This window comes from Megalops cyprinoides, chromosome 1 (genome assembly GCF_013368585.1).
Source record: "Megalops cyprinoides isolate fMegCyp1 chromosome 1, fMegCyp1.pri, whole genome shotgun sequence".
In the NCBI taxonomy this organism is placed as follows: domain Eukaryota; kingdom Metazoa; phylum Chordata; class Actinopteri; order Elopiformes; family Megalopidae; genus Megalops; species Megalops cyprinoides.
Window position 1 is genome coordinate 40,930,264 of NC_050583.1, and position 22,955 is coordinate 40,953,218.

Here is a 22,955-nt window from a genome sequence, read left to right on the forward strand (position 1 = left end):
GTGTGTCATGTTTAATGAGCCCTAGCTGTAGCTGCAGCCATTTTCACCACAGGCCAATCTGTAAATGATTTATGTTATCTGTAAAAGAGATGTGGGTTAGTTAGAATGATGCATAACGTTTACATAACACACATTTCATGTTCATTATTTGCTCCTTTGCACAATACCTACTAGAGACAACAGTCATGCCCATAGCAGTCATGCGCCCCCAAACACACACAAGATCGGAATGATGATGAAAGAGGCATAAGAACAGCACCCAGCAAAAGCAGGAAAGCTAAGAAATGTGCCTTTCATTGCACTTAATGCCTGGAGAGAAGCTGAACATGCAGGGAATGCTTACTTACACAGCTTACGGCTGATCAATTCAAGGTGCCAAACCATCACTTGCATTCATTTGTGAAATTTCCACTGTCGGACCCTGTAACATGTTAAATTCCCTAAATAGTATTATATTCTGTACAACTAGTCAGATGAATTTGCTGAATTCAACACTTCACAGCATCAAGAAGGCATATGTTGTAGAAGGAAGTCTCTTAAGGAAGACAAACATCAGCTTCAGCACCACTCGAATGTTTACACTGACAAAAAACAAACCATGGAAGACCAACAGGTCATTTGACATATAGGAGTAGAATGCACTTTGACTTTTGTGTCATAGACCACACCAGGGATCTTCCATTACTTGAACACAATCATCCTCTTGCTCCACCATGTAGAACTCTACTATGTGTGTGTAGCATTTAAGTGGCTGATCACTGGATTTGAGAGATTAATATCAGGGCCTGTGCGGGTGAAAGGACACACCATCATGTTGAATTCTGACAACTGCCATCAATAGCTGTTTAGTCAGACAAATTCAAAATCAAAATCTCACAGGTTTCCATTTACAACTAGTAACATTTCTGGTTTTGGGACATTCCTTCAGTGGTAGATCAGTTGGCAAACAATTCTGGACTTTTACCATTGTATGCCTACCTGATATTCCTTCCGATGAACACGTTGCTTCTTTTCAAACTGCGCATCATCTTAGGTCCAGCTTCCTCATGTTTAACATTCTTGTCAAGAGACAAGAGCCTGAACAGGTGCAAATGTGTTTGTGTGGCAAGAATTGTGTTAAATGGTAATGTTAAATGTTCCCAGGTTTAGTGTTTGAAAATTGTATACAAATACAAAAAACACAATGATACAGAAACCGAGAACGGTTGTGCTTGCAATTATTTTTTTATGCCATTATCTCGAAAAACTTATCTCTAAAACATTAGAAATTTGAACCCATTTAATTATCTTCCTATAATTACATTGTATACATTGACACAGAGCTTATTCTTCAGTAGAATGCTATATTCAGTTTTCCACATTAATTACCAAGGGATTAGGAAAAGCAATCAATCAATGTTCAAAAACATTTTGAATCAGGCTGCCATCACTTCAGAGTTGTAAACATTACCCACAAACCCACACAAAAACCCATATGCATTAACTGCTTCAAACCCATTAGACTCAGATTCAAATCAGCAGAAACAACTGCACCATGGCAATCAAAACCCTTAAGGCTAATATTGATAATGAATATATCATCAGGTCTTCCTCATCAATATTATATCAGATCTTTTAACTCATATGCCTGCATTGACAGAATGTAAAGTCACTTTTTTAAGTTTTATTTCATGCCATTTTTTTTTAATTTAGCAAGATAAATTCAAAGTTATTAAAGGTAATGTAGTTTAAAGCATATATATGCACAGAGAGCCACTGCTCTCTGTAGTATTCAGTGATTACTGTAACCAAATAAAGAATATACCTTTCATGTTTTTTATGTATTGTACTTTCCATTTTTATTTTAATACCAGCCGTAAAGGTAACTATTAAAGATGTGTCAAAGTACTCGACTACAAAGTCCTTGACTTTGACCCAGTCAAATGTAATACCCTTTTTTGTATGTTACAACTAAGTAAAACAAGTATGAGGTATAATTGTTTACAGCCCCATAAGATGCAAGAATAAACAGATATCTATCAGTTATTGCCATTGGATACTGTTTAGAAATTCTAAATCTTCCTGTAGAGCTGTAACACAAATTATTTGTGGGCCATAAATTAACATAGAAAATGGGAATTGCTGTATGAACATGCATACTGGCACACATGCAAGTGAACCATACAATATTTTATTTTAATAAGATGGTATATGGATCAGCTTCTTTATTAAAAGTGTATGACAGCACTGATATGGTCAAAACTGGCTGTGAGAAACACAACAGGCTGGGATCTAAGGATTGCTCAGAGGTTGGTGGATTTCAAAGATGCACTGTGGGAAGGCTGCAGAAAGGGAAGGAGGTGGCAGGAGATAACTAGAGGTAGTGGGGAGAGTGCCTTCAGCTTGCTCACTGGCTCTTAGGAGGGTCCTCCTTGAACAGGGCAAGGGTGCTGCGGCCCAGAGGGTTGTAGATGAAGGCGTCCACTTCACCCCCTCCATTGCTTTCCTTCTGGAAGTGGATCTCCAAGCTGTCCTGCAGGTTCTCTGGGTCCATGATGTCAGGGATCCCAGTCAGCAACACCGTGCGTTGGGACACAGACACCCGAGTCTGAGGAGAAGACAGGTACTGTAAAACTGTACACCACCCGATGTGCCACTCAACACAAGGAGAGGGAGTCATAAAAACACATGTTGTTCTGCCCATACAAGAAGGCAAGTGGAAACCATGGTTGGTATGTGTGTGATTAGTGGTGCTCCCTGCTGGATGAGCAGGAAATAACACACAATACCTTTCATACACAGTACGTTACATCTAAATACTTACTTAATCCATCCCAGCTTAAAAAGCTCTGAAATAATAGCAGGGATCCCATAAATAAGACTGACTGAACCAAGGAAACCACTTCTGGCCGTTCCCTGGTGAAGCCCGGTGATACCTTATTATTCTTAATATCCTTATTTAACTAATATAAATAATTATTGTTTCATATATGAATCATTTAGTGTTTGACACTTCATCTTCTCTCTCCCCATACTTGGTGGTTCATAGTGCCAATAATCAGGAACAACAACAGGGGCTGAGCTCAGACCTTCCCTACCATTCTGCTACTATGCTCTGGCCCATCCACACACAGCCCCTCTGAACAGGAACAGGAATCCTACTTCACCACACTGGTGCACACTGACCACCACTGGCATGTAACATTATACCAAATATTTGTAACTATGTATCTTTTCCTGCATATTTAGTTTGACATCCTTTTGCAAGGGACCAGGGATTTGTTAGGAAAATAAGTTCCTTCCTCAAATAAGACCGAAAGATTTTTCTGTTTTTTGATTCTTTTTTCAAAAGAGTGAAAATCTGTGTACATTCTGCAGACATTATTCCACTCACTGTGTCAGATCTAGCAGGCTTAAACACACATGAAAGTAAGGATTATTACATGGACACAACATATTTTGTCTTTGGGCAGGACAGCAAATGGTATTAATACATGAGCACTATCAATGATTTTAGCCTGGTCTGGTTATTTCAGTCCACACCTCACTGCATCTTTTTAATTTTTTAATTAAAATTCTTTTGGAATTGGCAAGGCTCATCTCCCCACCACAATCTCTACATTCAAACAGGAGTATTGAGACAGGTTGGATGCAACCCTCCAATACACTCCCATGCAGCCAATGGATGTTTTTTGCACTGGGGGTAGGTGCTCATTGGAAGACAAAAACGTCATCTAATTTGCAGGTACCTAATGAATTGCAGCATGCCTGGGATTGGTGAGAGGAGGGGACCCTGGCCAACCTACCCACCTATATTCCTGAGCAAAGAACCAAATTTGCTCCAACATTGTGGACTCCTGGTCATGCCAATGACATGGCTAGGATTGAGGTGAGGCTGTAGAGCTCAGCTTCTCATCAGGGTGAGCACCTTAACCACTGATGCTACTCACTGCATCTTTAATAAACACCAGTAGAGCATCAACTTTTACTTTCTATTGTTTCAGTCTCTGCTGGATTTGAGATATAAATGGTCATAAACAATGACCAACCAAAATCAAAATAGGGAGAGGAAAATTATGCATCCATTTTAAGAATCAGTTAAAAGTTCAAACAGCAATTCCCCTTGATTAAGAAGTTATATGCTGACATAGAGCTAAGTCCTGCAGACTGAACTCACAGCACAGAGATGTATCTATTCCTACAGCATACTTACCTGTAGGTTTGTGATCTCTCCATTGACAAATGGAGTCACTCTTAGCCTGTGCTTTTTCTTTTTTTCTATTCCCACCTCATGAAACTCCGTGTCCGTCAAACCTTTTGCAACTGAAAGAACGAAACACAAAACAGCATCACAGGCTATACCTCTGACAATCTTTCATTTCTTTTAAACACAGTGGGGATTTTACTGATAAAACAACACTCACAAAACAATGGTGTTTAGAATAACAAGAACTACATTTTCCAGCATTGCTGTTTACTGGAAAGGTGCTGGTAGAAGATCTTGTTTCAACGGTTAATCTTGTCACATGAGCCCAGCTATGTACTGAAATCTCCAACCACCCATGTAAGGCAAGCTCCCAGAGTCCCTTGTGTGCATTAGCTTACACCCACCGTTGTCTTCCATAAACGCGATGACCACATTGCCAGAATCATGCAGCATGTCGACCGAATCAACCTCCCCACCCCCATTCTTTTTCTTATGGAAGTGGAGCTCCAGCTTGTCCATGAGCGTTTGTTCATCAACCTTCTTTGGGAGGTTGGAGACCAGAATGCGCCTGGGGCATATGTGGGTGTCCATCTGATAAGGGCAAACACACATACACAAATTTGCCAGACCTACCTGACACTGAGGGGTGAAAAGGTAATACCATAAAGAACATGCCCAAGAAATTTTCTGCCCATGGGTATACAGCATGATAACTAAGGTGGCACCAAACACATGTGTTTTAAAATACAATTAATTTCAACAAGACACTTTCACATCAATTTGCATCTCAAGAGTAGATGACTGTGTGTTACACTTTAAAAATCAACAAGGAAGAATAACGCTGACACCTGGGCAACTACAGATTATTGCATACCTCAATGCGACTGGGCATCAGGAACTGCACTGGTTCGGCCCTCAGTCTAATGATGCAGTCCCCGAGCTGAATCTCATGCTGCTGCATGCTCATGATATTCTGAGCCACTGCAATGGACAGCAGAGCAGAAGTCCACATCTACAGCCTGTAATCAGCAGCGCATAAACCGATCTAAAGAGACGGATCTAATTGTTATCTGGATGAACGGGATTCTTACCCTCCCCATCTTCAAAGGTGACTAGTGCTGTCCCACCCTCCATGGGGTACACGATTTGAGCCTTCAAGTCAAAGCTGCTGGCCCCAGCCCCAGCCCCCACAGCAACATCACCAGTGAAGACAACTTTCTTTTCAGGAACTGCTGTGGACACCTAAAACATAGGGTTCTGAAAATGAATGTGCCCTTTATCTTCTGTGCCTCCCATTAGTATCTTTCCAGTATCTCCCATGTTGTGATGACAATGGTTTCCTTGGCATTATCGTTCAATGGTCTTTGTGTGCTTCCTGTACATGAGGGCACTGCTGTGTAGTATGTTTGCATGTCGTGCAGGTCTACCTGCGTCTGCTGCTTCAGCTGGTGGTTAAGTGTGTCGATGCGTCTCAGCTCCTGCTCCATCTTCTCTACCTCCACCTGCAGCCTGCTCCCCTCCTCTTGCAAGGCACTCATCTTCTCCTGGAGAAGGAAACACATCCAAGCAGTCAACATTCATCTGTCAATGGAAATACACAATGCCCATCACCTCCCACAGCAGCATATAAATTGCCCACTCAGACATGATCCACAGATCATAAAGCCAAAAGAGGTACAAAAATTTTCCAAAGAGCTGCAAGTCATAAATCTGCTGATGTATGCATGTGCATGTGCCTTTCAAAATGTGCCACACCTTTTCATTATCCATTCTCTGGGCTTGTTCCTCCTCTTCCTCCCTCAGCTGATCCTTCAATCGGGTACTGCGGTTACGGAACTTCTCCGCCATATCCAGTTGTTCATCTTTAGCTTTAGCCAACTCCCTGTGCTCCACCACCAGCTGGTCAAAGGCCGCCTACAGACATGGTTTATCAGAAGACTGTATAAACTAATGCTTATTTAACTGTATTAAATTCCAGATGCTACTTTCATTAAGTGTTAAGGGGTAGGGTGGGTGAACACTGTACTCATACCTTGCACTTTGTAATTTCCTGTCTGATCTTCTCCAAAGGACTTACAGGACTGATCGGTGACACTTCACCATTCTGAGTTACCAGTGAGAAATCCTGTAAAGCATTTACAGAGGTTTAAATCAACTTCTTATGTACAATCTTCCATTTAAAGACAATGACATTACGTTTTACATAGGGTCAATGAACAATACGAACAGTAGCGTTACAGTTATTTTTACCTCTTCAGAATTCATCTTTGGGGGAAGCTTATGTCTCTGCCTTCAGAAGGATGAGTTTCTTCCAATCTGTTTAAAATTGGAGGGCTACAGAAGTTCACGATGCAATAAACACATGATTTCACTTTCACTTTTTTACTTTCGATAGAGAGGAAAAATGTAGCCTACTCAAAATTTGAAAAACCACTCGTATATCTCTAGCTGTGAGATTTAAAGCTGTTTCCCGAACTCTTCAAATACCATGTTCATCAGATAAACAAACTTTCGTAAGTGTTACCGGCAGCTTTTTGTTTCATCACACGTAAAATTAACATTGAGATTGACCATCACAGTAAGTTTCCATCGCGATTCTACAGGCCTGCTTGCATGGATCACTATGCAATTCACTCTATCAGATTCTTAAAACTGCCCGCCCTTTTGTTTATTTGGTTTAATCCGAAAATGGAAGAGCTAGTGCGACTTGAACACTTATCCACAAATTGAATAACATAGGCACGTTACTTCTTTAGCCACGATTCCAGGATGTTTACATTCAGCTAACGAATCACTGCGACTGCAATACTGAATTCTTTTACAGTCTTAGGAAAATGTAACAATTGCTACTATTGAACAGAAACACTTACCACAACGCACAGTCGCCTTTGTAGGTTATGTCGAATTCGATGTAACAACAAAAGAAAATACAGTTTAACAAACAACGTTCCTGTCCTTACGTTTGAGTCTTACAAAACACCCTTGTCACAGTGAGCCTTTTGATTCCTTTCGGTTTCATTTCTCTTTCGAGAGGACTGACTTTCTCTAACATGGCAAAGTATCGCGTAATCTATGAATTAACGGTGTGCCGTTAATACATATAGGACATATACATACCGTATATATACCTGTACCGGAGAGATAAAAGCCAATTTATCACATAGTCTACACAAGCTAAAATCACAACAGTCTAGTCGAACTGGTCTTGCTGTTAATTATGTCAATTAATCAGTCAAACTTTTAAAAGAAGACATTTACGTGCAAAGGCTAGTGATTGATCTAATGCCGCACTGTAATGCTGAATCTATAACAGTGCGGATATAATAGTGCAGCATATGTTCTGAGCATGGGAATAGATAGGGACTTGAAGATATGGCATCATACTGAGTTATATATACGCCTTCCAACCACCAGCCGTATCACACCTTGAGAGTCTGGTCGTGCCTATTCCAAAGCTTTTATCTTTAATGCCAATTTTGTGTGCGCGCATGAATGGCCTGCTGGGTAAGTGTGGTGTTTTGGCTGTGACAAACAGCGCCTTACCTGCTGTTCTGCTGAAGGTATTAAAACATTTTTAGATCATGCCTGATCTGTCCACATGAGGACAGTTGAGGTAGGTTCATTTTCATTTTGTCAGTACACATTTTGAGTGTGTCTAAATATTCAAGTAACAGTTTTATTGTGGTGAGAACACTCAGGATGGTGAGTCAGGCAAACCTTGGAACAGGTGACATTTTCTCATCTTAACCTGATATGGAAGCCTCTTTCACTGCCACTCTTTCTATGTGATGAATGGATATATTGATTTAGCAAGCTGTCAAATGTGTTAGACAAAAAAATTACAAAACTACACAGTACAGTTACACTCTATTTGGGATCAGTTATGGAGTCTTGAAACATCCCGTTAATTTATGGTGGCAGCTGAGAGCACATTATCCACTGATGTGTGTATTGATGTCCTGGAAGTCTCTGGTAACTATTTATCGTGACTTTCACTACACTTGCTCCCTCAACATGCACATCTTCAAAAATATATTGACAACACTGACAATATTTATATAATATATAACATCTCTGTTATGTGTTTAGCATACCGCTATGATGAGGATGCATTTGAGGGTAATGTTCATGTACAAATCATAGCAGTTTTTGGTCATATTTTTGTTTTCCAAACTCAAATATTAACTTGAATATGCTTGTATTTCATTGCAATTATAATTTACTGTTTTGTTCATGTGCACAAAATGATTGAAAGGGTTGTATTTGCTGATGAAACAAGACCAAACTATCAACAAATGTAAATGGCCAATTTTCAGTTCAGGAACAGGTGACCTTAGGCCACAAAGAACATACAGACATACAGCTCCTCTGACCTGTAAATTACCAGTAGTGTTTACCATTTTCAGAAATGTGTATATACGAGGGATTCACTGGTACTTTTCACATATAGATCTTACATTATCAACAACTTCGTTGACAATGTACCTATAAATCTGAATGAACCTACAAATCCACATGATGAAAAATTTAGCTCCATGCCTATATTCTCCTTAAAATTGTGGATGAATGAAAACACACAACCCTGCATATGTGGTAGAATATTAACTCCTCTGGGTGAAGTCTCATATGATGTACTTTCCATTTTATCTTCAGAAAACCTGTAAATATGAAAATGCTTTTTAGACTTGGGCACACAGGTGTGAGGCTGTTACATTCCCTTTCTTGTGGCCCTGACTGGTTGCCTGCTCCATAGAAGCACACCTCTGTCTCCATCATTAAGGTGGATTTGATTCAACTATGCGGGGAATGGAAGCCTATGCAGAACATCCAGCACACCTTTCCCCATTTCTCTTGCTTCCTATCTGGTACTCTGCTGCGTGGGTAACCCTGCCCTTGCCAGACAGAACACATATCTGCCCCATGGCAGCTTAGAGTCAGGAACAGCTGATACCAGATCCCTGGTTAGATGGACAGGGAAGCTGGTGGAAGTAGGGGAGGGGTGGGGAAAATGAGCCATTTAAACATAGCATAGAACAAAACCAATTTCCATGGCCTTCAGAAATAGTGACACAATAACCCCAAGGGCAGAGACTGGATTTTAAACATTTATTAATGAAATATTGATGCTAATTTAGAATCTGAGCTTCTGGAAGAACCACTTGTTCTTGCCTGTCTTGTACCTGTGGAAAGAAGAAAGGTTGTTTGCCGTTACTTGATGATACTCATTCAGGCAGCCACAGACAGCTTTTACATGTCCAGGTATACAGCTGGATATTTACTGACAGCAGCCACCTTTTCAGAGTCCCTTTACAGAGTCCTGTTTTGTCATTGCTGATAATGTATTAGGTTCATCTCACTGCTACAACCTCTGCAGTCATGCAGGAGTGCTGAAGCAAACTAAACGCAGTCATCCCATACACACACAATTACACAGGGGGCATCTGGCTGCACACACAAAAACTATTTTTCTGTAAGTCAAGTGGGCACTCCTTGTAGGACAGGCACTACTTCTTTGACATAATCTGAGCAACTTTGTGGTGCCTGATGATTCACAGTGTGATTGAGAATGGTGAGATGAGGAAACCCTGATGGATCATCCCACTCCTATGTCCAGCCAAATTGTTCTGGCACTGTGGGCTGCAGGTCAGTGTCATGGTTGGGGCTCTAACTGAAGCTGTAGAGGACACCAACCATCATAAATTTCATTCTCAAAGGTACAAAGGCTCTCCCTAGTATATAAGCCTGCAAGTGCTATAAAAAAAATATTCATACACTGGGTGAGATAATAAAAAGAATACAGCAATTAGCCTTTTTCACCTTGCGGCCATATTGAAAATGAAAACGAGGCTTGGTTGGGTAAACAAACAGTCCCCCCCGAGGTAATTTGACATTAGCTGGGCATGGCATGTGAAAGATGGACACAAAACCTACCGCTTGTGCCCAAAGGCAAAAGGGCACACCTTGCCCACAGTTTGTGTACCCTGTATGTGTTAGTTTGATGATCATTCTTGTTGAAATATTGCCCATTCATATGCAAATTGTGTGTTGCTACTGTTGTCTAGCTAGCTAACATTACCTCGATCTCGCATCTCACAGTCATCTGGGTGACGCTGCCTAGCTAGCTCTCTTAGCTCGCTAAACACAGATTAAATATTAGCTAATTAAGTGTCCACCAGCTGGCTAACAGTTTGTGTACCCTGTATGTATTAGTGAGATGTTAATTAGTATTGAAATGTTGTCCATTCATTGGTTAATCGTGTTAATCGTGCTAGCTAGCTTTTTTTTAAAATAGCTAAACACGGTTGAAATATGAATGAAGCTAAGTGGGTAGCTAAGACCAACCTTAAACGCTCTGGTAACGGTAAATAACTGAGTAGAAAGTAGATTTGTAGTGTTGAGTGTCCACTAGCTGGCTTAACTAGATTCATTTACCCACCCAAGCCTCGTTTTGAAATCAATATGGCGACGCAGGTGAAAAAGGCGAATTGTAAACAACTTCCACTAGGTCTACAGTTGGTTTGGATTTTGGGGAAGTTATTACGGTAATCATACAGATAATTTAATCATACAATTACATAAGTCACATTCACAAGCACATGCACAGTCATTTCCAGTGCCATCCCCAACCATTTTTGTAGATACAAGACAAAGACATTACGCACCTCTCCTCAAACTTGATCTTGGCCTCACGCCTAGCTTTGCGTTTCAAAGCAGGGTCCCTGAAGACGTCCTTGTTGACAACAGTTTTGTCCAAAGGAATGTCAACAGAGTATCTGAGTATGGGGAATTTAGTATTAGCATAATTCCCAGCAACTCATGTCAGCAGAAAGACATCTAATATTGAGCCATTCATGACCTCAATCATTTTTTACAAAAACACCTTTGTACCTCAGGAGTGAGAGTACCTTAAATTATATGGCATACTGTACAACAAAACATCTCCTTAACTAAGCAAAATTAATCCAGACAATAACTACAATCATTGCAAAATGTGTGCAAGAATAAATCATACATCATAACCAGCTAAGACTGCTAGACATTGAAATAAAAACTTTTGTAGGAAAACTAAAGAATTCATGCTTCAGTTCTCTAGGCATAAATCCAACACCTATTTATGGTTTAGCCTAACCAGAAGGCAATCATTTCCTTGCACTTATTCCTCAAGGTCTCTAATGCCAATGCAAGAGAAGCTGTCAATCCTCTTCTACTGTTCATTTCAGCAGCACTGTTTCCATTACAGCAACAGCACACATAATAATGTAAATGTGCAGCTATTCGACATGCTAAGTTTTCACAGCCATTAAAATTTAGGAACTGCTCCTGGTTATGTTGAGCTTGTCATGCTATTCCCACATTGACTCTAAAGGGTCAACTCTACTACCACTAGTAATGGAAACATAGCCCAAATTCAACTGATTCAGTTACGGCCTGTTCCTCCTCTCCTGTCTGACTGGTATACCACACTGACCTGGTGGGCATGAGGTGGTTGTAGTTGTAAACCTTGACAAAGGCCTTGATCTTGGACCTCTTGGCAACCTTCTTCTTGCCCATGGTGGTGGTCACTTTACGAGGGTAGCGGTCAATGCCAGACACCAGGGCATGGCTGTAAGGGCGATCAGATGTGCCGTCATCAATATTCTGCAAGGAGGAAGTATCCATGTGAAAGTCATCAGGGAAGGGCACATAATATGTGATAACTCCTCCACAGTGAAACATGCTGGAGCGCTGCATTGCAAAAAGCAATTTTTTGTGCACCTGCCCCAAGCACTTCCCTTCAAAAGGGTGCATGTTTGAGCACCCAAACTGAGATTAAGGAACTTTCACTAGCCCTTGATTGCTCCCTTCGACTGATTATACACGCATATACACTTCACGGTGGTCCATTATGCCAGTATTATGTTTGTCTACTAACTTGGTGTGCCTTAACAGAAGATTTAAACTCGAGTTTTTCAACTAGTTTTATATTACGTTATATATATATATATATATATATATATATATATATATATAAGTATCTCACACAGCCACAAATGGTGGTTACACTGGCCTGTGAGATTCCTGTGTGTTTTAACAAGTTATCAAGTTCAATTGTGACGACAGTATTTGCAGCTTGATTTCAAGGTTCAAACTAATCCTAATCAATGTGGTATACATCTGCTTATCAAGTGGCATTTGTCAACAGTCAAAAACCATTTTATAGCAATCAGTCTTTAGGAAAAAGACAGATTTACAAGTGAACACCCTTTGCTAAAATGTATAGTTAACCCTAATGTACAGCTAACGTCAATGGTACCAATCATAAACGATGTGACATTTAGAATGAAAAGAACTACAGAAAGGGAGCTGCTGTCTCGTATTACGGCTCATGCTGCCCTCATTCCAAATGTCTTATGTTTTTAACATCAAATGATTCTTTATGAAGACTGTTTTAATGTTAACGTTACCCCGTGCAGTTCCTCAATTTTCTAACAATGCCTGGCAATAATTGGGCAATGGGAATAACTATTTCTTTCATGTGCATGGTTAACACCCACTTTTAGACGCATCAATTGTTAGCATGAGGCTATGACTTCGAAGTGATTTCCAGAGGCCACCGCTTCAGACGTTTCAGTCAACGACTTTTGCTTTTAAGGAAGATAATGTCGCGAACACAAATGCTGGAATGATGCAGTGGCGCGTGTCCGAAATGCACTCTGGCATGTGACATCGCAGTAAGTGTGACTCGTTCACGACAGTTGACTTAGACTGGGACAAAATCTTTTCATGAAACAGACATGACGCTCCTTTACAAGCAATGTACCACAGGTCTCACTCACTTTGACGATGACAGCCTTGCGCCCAGCATAGCGTCCAGCCAGGACCATCACCACCTTTCCTGGTTTCATGAACTTGCCCATCTCTGAGGAAGAGAACACCACAGAAAAACACGTGAAGCACAACCTGAACAATTAAAGACAGGCATCGGAAAACTCACGCTTTCGATCCAGGGCTTATTACCAAACAGACGTCTCAAGTAGAAGCAGCTTAGGCAGTTAACGCTGACAATGTAGCCACTACCTACAATAGCCTAAATCAATCACATTTAAGCAACATGCTACAAGGTACTTGAAGTGGCTACTTACACAGGAAAGGAACCGGAACATTGTAGACTAGCTAATTAGATAGCAACCATCCATTTGGATAGACAGTTAACTAATTCACTTAGTTTATTTCCTTTCAGATCAAGAACATGGAAAACAAATAATGATCCGCTTGATGCTTGTGTGTGTAGACATACACAGAAGTGTTGAAACATGTTGTTATTTATTTTTATTTGCGACGATGGAAAGGGATTATTACATGAAAAACTACTCTCACCGTTTAAGTTGAATGGTCGCCGCTTTCAAGAGGAAGTAAGACCAGATTCTTGTGACCTTTCACACGAAATACGCGTACGTCACTTCCGTTAAAGGCAAAACACATCGACATGAAAATACATGAAACGGTGTATGTCAACAGTAATTATATGTGCCATGTATTTCAATATTTATTCATAATGAATTAATTAACATAGTGGGAAATGGTGTGAAATAGTAAAGGAGTAAACTAATTTATCAAGAAAAAAACCCCAAAATATTCAGGTGTAACAAGATGGCTTAAAAAATAGGAAAGAGGTCCCCTAGTTTTTGCTTTTAACCAATCCAGGATATCCACAGCAATATAGGTAAGACCAGAATGCTGTTGAGGGTTGTTTAATTAAATTAACAGACATAAGAATAAGACAGGTAACTCTTTGTGGTATTACCGATCAATAAAATTGACATAATATATATTTTTATTTATCAAACAAAATATATACAAAGACAGCATCAGTGGAAATAATAGCACATTCAGAGCCACCAAACAGGATAAGACTGTATATCACTCCTCAATTATCAGCATATTTTTCCAAGTGTAAATGTTGCTAGGGCGTGTGAAATTTCCATTTTGGAAGACAAGCAAAATTCTATGAATGTATGAAACCTTAATGGAAGCCCACTAATTAATACCATTTTATGACATTTTATGACAAGCTGGTTGATATTAAGTTTTAAATGCACAGGAAGAAGATATGTCCATTAGAAATATAGTGACCTACTGAGAGTAAATGGGATGGAGACAGCTGTCATATCTATACACCTTCCTCACTTGTTTGCAAAACCTCATAAATAGTAAATTTACTTTTTATAAAAGCACATTGATTCAGAGGCTTGAGATACACGTTATGCAGGTAAATCTGTTTGCTCTGCACCCTGATTTACCTATTAAACAATATGTAAAAAAAGGTTTCTGAAACAAAGAAATGGTAATATGCACTTAACTTATATATGTACAATAAAGTTTTGGTGTCAAGAAATAGTTAGATATAATTTCACCACAGGCAAAAAACAACACAAATAAAATAAAACAATAACTGCAGTAACAGTACTGATTTACCTACAAATACTTATTTAAGTAATCATCATCTTCATAAAATTATTTAGCACTTATGGACTTGACTATGTCACACACTACTTTTTTAACAATGGTACATTCAGCATTGGTTCTTGATAAGTAAATATTGAATGCAATTTGGAATTGATTTCAATAATTTCACACTCATTTAGCTTCATTCAAAACTGAATCAATCACACTCCACAATCAGAAATTCAATGTAAGCATATAAATATTTTTCATTAAAAATGCACTTTTGGAGGACTTCATAAGCAGCAGTTATTAATATCACTACATCTGTGCAGACTCCCACTAAGCAGGCATTCATAATGTTTCATATACCATGGACCCAAATGGAGAGAAATATAACACATTATATTTCTATATTGGACATGCATGTTGGAAACTTATAGTCTTATAGTCCATGTGCTGATGTAAACTGTCATTAGTTGTTTTGGAGGGTGAACATGTGATGTAGTGTTTCTTCATCCTGAGTGTATATTTGTTAGCTGTTCTTTTCTACATTTAAACAATCTCTTCAAGACCAAAGCTACTGCATAATATACTTAAGGTACATGGTTGCATCATACTAAAAGACAAATCTGTGGTTCTTTTGGCTGCAGTCTAAGCACATCTTCAGTGCTTTCCTAAAAGCATGATAATTTCTTCCAGACCTTTGTAGCTGAATAGGTTTCCGTCCATGTACAGATACTCGCTGAAGGTAATTTGGATTGCTTGCCTTAATGCTAGGAAACAGGACACAGTTCAGACTTGGCACCCTAATCTGTCTCATACACAGACAACAGACCTCGCTGAAATTTGACATCATTTTGACCAATATACGGTCAATCTCACACTAGCATAAGCTTTGCATTCTCTATGGATTGAGTGGAACATACTGATATTAAACAGCCATGTAATAGTAAAGGAGTAGATTGTTCACCTATAGTGACCTATAATGCAGCAATAAAATAACATGACTCACTTTAGAGCACATTCTCAGATCAGATAATAGAACACACATGAGTTATGCATTCACTTTGAAAATTACATAACATTATCCCTGTTTAATAATCATTACTAGCATTTTGGTTGGCAGCTGAGTTTGGGACTCATGCAAAATCACAGGATTTTAGGAAATGTCTAAAAAGGCATTTCTACAGGGTACACAGTCAGCTCTCAGTTATGTGGAATGTTACACAGGCAATTCGGTGTCTCAACATATAATCAACACCCTTTGATGTGATGCTACAGCAAGCATATTTGACAAGAATCCTTCCTATGATTGGCCTAGGACAAACTTGTGTGTCGAAACTCAATCAAAGTGGGCTTCTTTCACAATTGGCAACCAATTTCCTAAGAAAACGTAACCCCTAAAGAAAGGTATTCTTATGAAACTTCTTGACCCACCCTCCCCCCTCTCCACCCACCTCATACACACTCTCCACCCACCTCCTACCCCCACCAAGCTCCCCAATCCACTACGTAGCACAGATTGGGGGTTCAGAACGGGTCAGAGCCCCTGCTCTCCCTAAGAAATTAGAAGGCATCCTTGATGTTCTTGAGCTGCCGAACAGCCAGGTCAACGGGCAAGTTGAACCTGAGGCGGCTGAGTTGGCTGAGGATGTGCAGGGCGCTCTCAAAACCCGTCTGGGCCATGTAGCTCCAGGGCTGGTAGTGTGAGTGCACCAGGGCACCCGACTTGCACAGCAGGTTGAGCCAGGACACCAGGCGCTGCTCGTTGAGTGCCATGCACACGAGCGCCTTGAACTCGGAGTCGGCGCCCCGCTTGAAAGGGTCGTGCTCGCGCAGCACCGTGTGCACGGCCCACAGCAGCGATTGCTTGGGCGTGACGGTCACCGGCACACCCGCTAGCGGCAGGCTGAAGGACTGCGAGAGCTTGCGCGCTGGCGCCTCGGCGAAGGCCTGGCCGTTCTTGGAGCGGTAGTACTTGACAAAGAGCTCCCAGGGGTGCATGGTCTGTGGGGCAGGGCTGAAGGGCAACAGGCAGGCGATGGGCGCCAGCACCAGGCTCATGCCCTGGGAGGGCGAGTAGAGACCGTGGGCCAGGAGGTCACGCAGGGCCATGGCAAGCTCCTTACGCACTGCGGCCGTCAGCTCGTCGCGGCCAGCCCACGGTGACCCCGCACACTGCTCCGGGGGCTGCCGACGGACGGCCTCCCGTCGTACGCGGTCCACTGCCCCCTCCAGCCTCTGCAGAAGAGGGCTGTAGTCCCGGGCAGCCCCGCTCTGGGACCACACCCCACCCGGGACATGCCCCGCCGCGCAGCCAAACTGGCTGACGGCAAAGATCTGCAGCACCGCCAGCGCCCGCTGTATCAGCTGCAGGCCTGTCTCACGCACCTTCTGGGCTTGCTCCGCGTCCACTGTGACAGAGGAGGAAGGCAGGTCAGATCATACATACATGCATGCACATGAGGCTCACGCAGGCAGAGGCTGCAGAATTCTGTACAAGGCCCTAACCTTTCCTCTTTCCTCCTGGGCCTCTCACTCTAGGACCAGCTGTCGCCTCTCGCTGGGAAGGCTCAGCATCAGGCAGAAGAGGGTTCCCCACTTCATCTGTGAAAAGTGAGAAGGGGCAACAGTTTAGTTCACAGCTCGATAGGTGACTGATCTCCAACTGGCAAAACTGCAGTCTGTTATGTCTACATGATATAAATACAAGAATATTTAATTAAATATGCTCAGAGCATCGCAGAGCACATCAGAGATACACAAGCTGGTGTGGGAGGTTTTTTTTTTTTTTTAGAAAATGTCCAAAGAGGAGAAGGTGGTTCCAGTCACCTTGTATGAAGTTAATGAACATTTCCAAGTCTCTGATCTGGGTCTTGAGCTGCTCCACCAGCTGCTCCTTGACGCGGGCTGGGTTGACAATCTGGGCAATGGCTGCATCTACCCTCTGGCGCAGCTCTTCGGGGGACAGTTTCCCAATGTCCTCGTTCAGGTTCACATCCAGCTTCTTGATCAGCTCATCAATTATGACCTGAGGAGCACACACACATGTGTACAGTCACCTGCAACCGTGACCTACCCTATTTTTGCTGTCAGAAACAAAGCTTTCCCTTGTTATAACATATTAATGTACAATGCAGAATTGCAGTAGTGTGGTGACCCTTCAGCTTGATATTTTTCCATTTTAAGCCAGAAGATGACAGCTACAATTTTGTCATGGATGTCATGATTTGAATAAAATGAAGAGATACCCGTGAAAAATCTTGAAAATTGAGAATATATGAAAAGATGTGAGTGGAAAACCACACAAACCAATGAATTCATTTCAAACAGCCACTGCAAACAACAACGGTCCTGTTTTTCATTTCATGAAACAGGCAGATTGATGTTTTGCACACCACATGATGTGCAACAGATTTCAAGGAAAATTCAAGCTGAACCAAATGAAAGTGATTTGCACTTTCAGCTGGGCAGGGTAACATTTTTAGCAAAACAACTAATGACCTGTTCATTAACAAACCATTCCATACAATCAATGATAAGTAAACTATGTGACTCTTGGGTTCTCACAGGTGTTATCAAACTGTTGCCGTCAGAACATACCTATACAAGCTGCATCATATACAGCTTATACAAGTTGACAATAGGAAAGTGTACATTCACTGATTTCTACTGTGTGTAATACTCTCACTGAAGGGCCATGGTATATACTTACCATTTTGTTGGAGGACAGGTTGTAAGTATAGTGTGCAGCCAATTAAGTTTCACCATTTGTGCTGCTTTAGAGCTGGCTATATAGGGACGCACATAGTCGTCCTTCAAGAACCCCTATTCCCTCCCCAGCCTAGAGAGTGAATCCACTGTGGGGTTTCAGAAGAGCCTGGGCTTCCCTCCCTCCTCACCCTCTGCCTCTCCATAACCATGGACTGAGGTAAGGAGTCGTAGCTGCCCTCCTGGTAGGCAAACCTCTCCAAGTCATCGAGTTGGGTCTTCAGTTGGATGATGAGCTCCTTCTGCTTCTCCCTCTGGGCCTCCAGGCGCTCCCGCTTCTCCCTCTCGCTCTGTTGGGGGGGGGTACTGGGTCAGCAGTGATACATACACCTCCCTGTGTGGTTCTTCCTGTTTTTTTCCAGATATCTCATGAATATGGATATGCACAATAATGAACATATTTACATTTACAGAATGTTTACATTCATTACCATAATATCTGAGAACACTGTAAGGATTAAAAAGAAAATCCTAGTCTGACCAGAATATCATATTTTACATAGCACAGCAAGAGATAAAGGCAGTCATATTTTAAAGCACATCTGTTAATGGTACATAGACAAAATATGAATCTGAGACCTTAACTTCCTTACAAAAAAGTTTCATTTTGTAGGTTTCAGACTCCTAACTGCTGGAAGTCATTCCGTCAATTCACTCTCACAACAGATAAGTTGATGTTAAATTACACAAAGCCACACCTGATTCTGCCAGAGGACAAGCCTTGCACACACCCACACACGAGCTATTAGGCTTATCTTGATGAGGAATGGTGTGCGCTTTGTTTTGTGTTCTCTGAATGTCAGAATGTCACGTCAAATTTCAAAGAACTTATACCTGCTCATGTTGTAAACCAGCTGTAAATGGTTAAAAACTGAACTGGATCTAACCCAGTCTGTTGTAGGTCTTAACATTTTGCTCATGCTTGTACATAGCAGGAGCTGATTCACTTCCTCCTAACTACCCCTCAGGCTCTGCCACACAATTTTGGAGAGGAATGCAGGAATGGAGGAAAGGAAATACAAGGTTTGGCTGTACTCACCAGTTCCTCCTAAAAGCCAAGCATGTTAATAAAGAAGCGGAAGAAAGAGTTTAATCAGGACAAATGTTTGAAAACATTTGGATTTGGGACACAAAGGAAAAAAGAAAATGGGCATTCGTTGCAAAGGAACTGTCTGATATCTCCACTGGCAAACATGATGGCAATTCTGTGGCAAAACACAACCGCTCTGGGTCATTTGAGAGTTTACCACCACACAACACAGATGGCACACAGTGAGGCTGTCATCTGAAGGGTGCACTGACGCAGACAGAAATAATTCAATCTCCTGTGTGCTGCTTGGCGAGGCAGCTTTATGTATGTTCAGTCAGATGCTGCGCTGCACAAACACAGTGACACCACGGCTACATGACACACAAATGGAAAAGCGGACCTGCGGCTTTGTTCTCTTTGAGTACTATGATCTACCAACACAAAAAGATGGCCAGGGTAAAGGGAGTGTGCTCAACTCAGGCTCATCTGCACAACATGTGAGGCCAATCGTAGGGAAAGGCTTATTAAATTACCAGAACTGGTCTAGGAACTTCCTTTATGGCTATGCTTTACATACCTTAAGTATTATTAACAAACTGAGTTTGGCAGGATGAAGAATCCTAGGCAACACGGTATACTGTATGGCGCCCACTGTGGCTCTTTATTGTTGAGAAAATGGCCAGCAACATTTGTACCCTAACAGTGAAAACATCAACTATGAGCTATCAGATGTGGCTCTTGACATTAACAGCAAAGTCGTAACGTAGCGTAGCAAAGTAACTTGCTAGCAGTTTAACAGCGTCACTTGCACCAGCTCCTAACCTCACGTCATGGCAGCTGACAAGCTACACTGCGAGTTACTTGCAATGTTTCGGTACAGCGACCACGCCGGGCAGCTGAAAGGATACTAGTTAAACATCTCACCGAGTTCTCTAATTGAAGCGCATCTTGCGCCCTGCAGCCAAGGACGTGTGGACAGCCTTTGAAGGCGAAGTCCTCCAGCTCCAGCAGCATCTTCTCCCTTTCGTCGCTTTGCGCGTGAACGATCTGTTTCAGACGGAACTGCACCTGTGCAAAATGCGAGGTAAGGGCAAGCAGCGAGGAGTTCAGAAGCTCCTGTTCTTCCTCCAGCTTCTGGAGCTTCAACGCCATCTCCGTGGCGCCAGCGGATGCAGAGCCCTTGCGCCTTGGCTCCAGTTCTTCCCCCTTACCGTCTCCTGACTCCTCATCTTCGGGGCTGGCAACAGCTCCTACGGGGGCCCAACGCTCCCCACCAGCGAAGGCACCTTCACTGTCTGAGGCAGACAGTTCTTCTGTCGACATACTCAGGAAAACTCAGGAGACGATGTTACCTCTCTTAACGTCTAAAAAGTATTGCGTAGTAATATGCCTAGCGTTATTATTATTCTGTACTCAGTTCCTAACACCGACACAGGTGTACCGCCATCTTGAAAGAATCTTCCAATTAGAGGGTATCGGTGTTGACGTCAGCATATCCATGTAGGCTTCCTAACATTCAATGCCCACCCACATGTTTTCGTTGAGTCAGTAATGTTTACTTTCTGGGCTGTTTAACAGCGAGTACAGTTGTATTCCTGAGGAACCGCTGCGATTAATACCAAAGAGTACCTAGCTATGTATTATTTTAATGCTTACTTTATTTTCTACGACCATGTGTAATAATACGCTGTTAACTGTATGCTTGGCTGTTTTGCTGACTAAAAGTAACCTACTTGTGACTGCAAATGCAACGCATTATATAACGCGTTGCAGTTAGAACGCATTGCATTGTAAATATTCTTTTACAATGTATTCTTTTACAATGCAACCATGATTTTTGTCTGTATGCCAAAAAAAATTGACTGAATGTGTTCCGTCAGCTTAGGCTGTTTGCGCGCCTTGAATTGAAGACCAAAGGTTATTTACTGTTCAGTTCACAGGTTACATGAAAGTGATCCACAAAACTGTAGCCGCTTTTGCATTATCATATTGTCAATCTCTTTCTGAGGTTCTTTTCGCTTTTAATGATTTCTCTAAAATAAAAGTGCATTTGTTCTATTGTAGCATAATCTATGAGAAACCGCCCCCCCCCCAAGCACCTAAATGCCAAAGAAAAGTCTGCGGCCATGGCAAATGGTTTGTGAATGTTCATAGTTGTCACGTGACAAATAAATGTGTGGTAGGTGGTAACCGATGAATCGTTGATTTTACCATCGTAATATAACATATAATGTAATGTCAAAACGATGATCCGCGTTCGATCATTAAGATATAATGCCCTTTTGAGTCAAGCGCGAAAACACAGCCGTAACAGGTTAGCCGTGTTATTTATTATTTTGGGATGTGTGTCGAACTGAAGTTTAATTGAAATTACATTAGGCTACATTACATCATTTACCAGACGCTCTTACCCAGAGCGACTTCCAAATAAGTGCATCACTATGCTAAGAGTAGTTATCTAGAAGTATTACAAGAGGTCAGTGAGATAGCCTACAAAGTTAACTGCTAAGCTAGTGTAGAGTACCTTCTTTAATGAAAATAGCAAACGATGGGATAGACAGGAAGGAAGGTAGGCTACAGATAGGCCTACAGCTTGAAAAGATTAGTTTTAAGTTGTTGTTTTTTTTTTTGAAGGCGTCCAGGGAGTCTGTTGTCCGAATCTTGGCAGGAATTCCACCAGTGTGAAGCCGGGGGAAGAGGCGGGTTTGAGAGATACTGCCCTTGTATTTCGGGACACAGAGGCGACCCGAGGTAGCAGAGCACAGCACTATTGCAGGCTTATATCATTTCCTGTATGTATTGGAGGGCTGATCCGTTAAGTCACTTAAAGGTTTGTAGCAAGGGTCTTGAACTTGATCCTCGCTGCAACCGGTAGCCAGTGGAGGGACTCAAGGACAGGTGTCACATGGGCCTGCTTGGGGAGGTTGAACGTCAATCGGGCTGCTGCGTTCTGGATAAACTGCAGCGGTCGGATGAAATACGGTCAAAGGCTGCTAAATAAGATCGCAACATCACTGAAGCACACATCATCACATCAGTAACCTAACAGCAGAGTGGAACTACTACACAGTCGTGCCTAGCGCTAAGAGGCAAATTCTCAGTAATCCACATTATCTTTCCACCTTTATCATCAAGTGAGCAGCTCAAACCCTTTGTACCGTATTTTCCAAAATCGCACAGGGTGTTCCCAAACCATACAGGCTTCATTCCAAAATGTTAATGTTTAGGCTAAATAGTATATTAATTGCAGGTACAGTTGCGCCATGTCGACAACTGGAATATAGTAACTTAGTATACTGTCATTATCTAAAAAGTTAGCTTTGTGTAGATTGTATTGTGGAGACATTTTGTAGAGGGCACTGTTGAGACAAACCTCAAAGCTACAAAAGGTGAAGACACGCTTTGATCGTGTGGGAGTTTTCAAAAACACGTTTAATGGTCAGAGCTGCTTTATTGACATTCTTTGTCAACAACGAAACACAACCCTGACTCAATGAAGTAAAATCCCTTTATTTTTTATATCAAGGTCCACACCCACCTAAA

The 22,955-nt window shown here is 41.7% G+C and overlaps 3 protein-coding genes across 5 annotated transcripts; all 3 read right to left on the reverse strand.

Annotated features, from left to right (window-relative positions):
- Window positions 1-2,093: 2,093 nt before the first annotated feature.
- ifi35 (interferon-induced protein 35) lies at window positions 2,094-7,182 on the reverse strand. Of its 2 annotated transcripts, none has more exons than XM_036545406.1 (10): window positions 7,057-7,182; window positions 6,437-6,502; window positions 6,219-6,311; window positions 5,942-6,100; window positions 5,614-5,730; window positions 5,278-5,428; window positions 5,061-5,167; window positions 4,591-4,777; window positions 4,193-4,302; window positions 2,094-2,587 (listed from the first exon to the last, which is right to left on the reverse strand). In XM_036545406.1, exons 2-10 carry the CDS (start codon window positions 6,449-6,451, stop codon window positions 2,387-2,389), a joined length of 1,140 nt encoding a protein of 379 aa, XP_036401299.1. In that variant the 5' UTR covers window positions 6,452-6,502; window positions 7,057-7,182; the 3' UTR covers window positions 2,094-2,386. The 2 variants fall into 2 exon arrangements, with proteins under 2 accessions (XP_036401299.1, XP_036401291.1); XM_036545398.1 differs by having other exon boundaries at window positions 6,437-6,520.
- Window positions 7,183-9,278: 2,096 nt separating this feature from the next.
- On the reverse strand, window positions 9,279-13,606 carry rpl27 (ribosomal protein L27). The gene is made up of 5 exons (XM_036535047.1): window positions 13,544-13,606; window positions 13,003-13,085; window positions 11,655-11,824; window positions 10,849-10,959; window positions 9,279-9,366 (listed from the first exon to the last, which is right to left on the reverse strand). Exons 2-5 carry the CDS (start codon window positions 13,081-13,083, stop codon window positions 9,318-9,320), a joined length of 411 nt encoding a protein of 136 aa, XP_036390940.1. The 5' UTR covers window positions 13,084-13,085; window positions 13,544-13,606; the 3' UTR covers window positions 9,279-9,317.
- A 2,535-nt stretch (window positions 13,607-16,141) lies between these two features.
- On the reverse strand, window positions 16,142-20,861 carry LOC118784867 (RUN domain-containing protein 1-like). 2 transcript variants are annotated; one of them, XM_036539324.1, is made up of 6 exons: window positions 20,337-20,861; window positions 19,422-19,430; window positions 18,514-18,672; window positions 17,444-17,642; window positions 17,123-17,218; window positions 16,142-17,025 (listed from the first exon to the last, which is right to left on the reverse strand). In XM_036539324.1, the coding sequence occupies exons 1-6, from the start codon at window positions 20,733-20,735 to the stop codon at window positions 16,178-16,180; spliced, it is 1,710 nt and encodes a 569-aa protein (XP_036395217.1). In that variant the 5' UTR covers window positions 20,736-20,861; the 3' UTR covers window positions 16,142-16,177. The 2 variants fall into 2 exon arrangements, with proteins under 2 accessions (XP_036395217.1, XP_036395226.1); XM_036539333.1 differs by lacking the exon at window positions 19,422-19,430.
- Between the last annotated feature and the right edge of the window lie 2,094 nt (window positions 20,862-22,955).

What these genes read in the sequence shown, in the direction of transcription:
- LOC118784867 (XM_036539324.1), bottom strand. Translation starts at nt 20,735, where the DNA reads ATGTCGACAGAAGAACTGTCTGCCTCAGACAGTGAAGGTGCCTTCGCT. An exon ending in GTTCATTAACTTCATACAAG is followed by an intron (nt 17,219 to 17,443) that starts GTGACTGGAACC and finishes CACTTTTCACAG; the next exon opens with ATGAAGTGGGGAACCCTCTT. An exon ending in CCCAGGAGGAAAGAGGAAAG is followed by an intron (nt 17,026 to 17,122) that starts GTTAGGGCCTTG and finishes CCTCTGTCACAG; the next exon opens with TGGACGCGGAGCAAGCCCAG.
- ifi35 (XM_036545406.1), bottom strand. An exon ending in AGAGAATGGATAATGAAAAG is followed by an intron (nt 5,731 to 5,941) that starts GTGTGGCACATT and finishes TTCCTTCTCCAG; the next exon opens with GAGAAGATGAGTGCCTTGCA. An exon ending in GAGAGATCACAAACCTACAG is followed by an intron (nt 2,588 to 4,192) that starts GTAAGTATGCTG and finishes TCTTCTCCTCAG; the next exon opens with ACTCGGGTGTCTGTGTCCCA.
- rpl27 (XM_036535047.1), bottom strand. Translation starts at nt 13,083, where the DNA reads ATGGGCAAGTTCATGAAACCAGGAAAGGTGGTGATGGTCCTGGCTGGA. An exon ending in AACCACCTCATGCCCACCAG is followed by an intron (nt 10,960 to 11,654) that starts GTCAGTGTGGTA and finishes CCCCATACTCAG; the next exon opens with ATACTCTGTTGACATTCCTT. An exon ending in AAGATCAAGTTTGAGGAGAG is followed by an intron (nt 9,367 to 10,848) that starts GTGCGTAATGTC and finishes TTCTTTCCACAG; the next exon opens with GTACAAGACAGGCAAGAACA.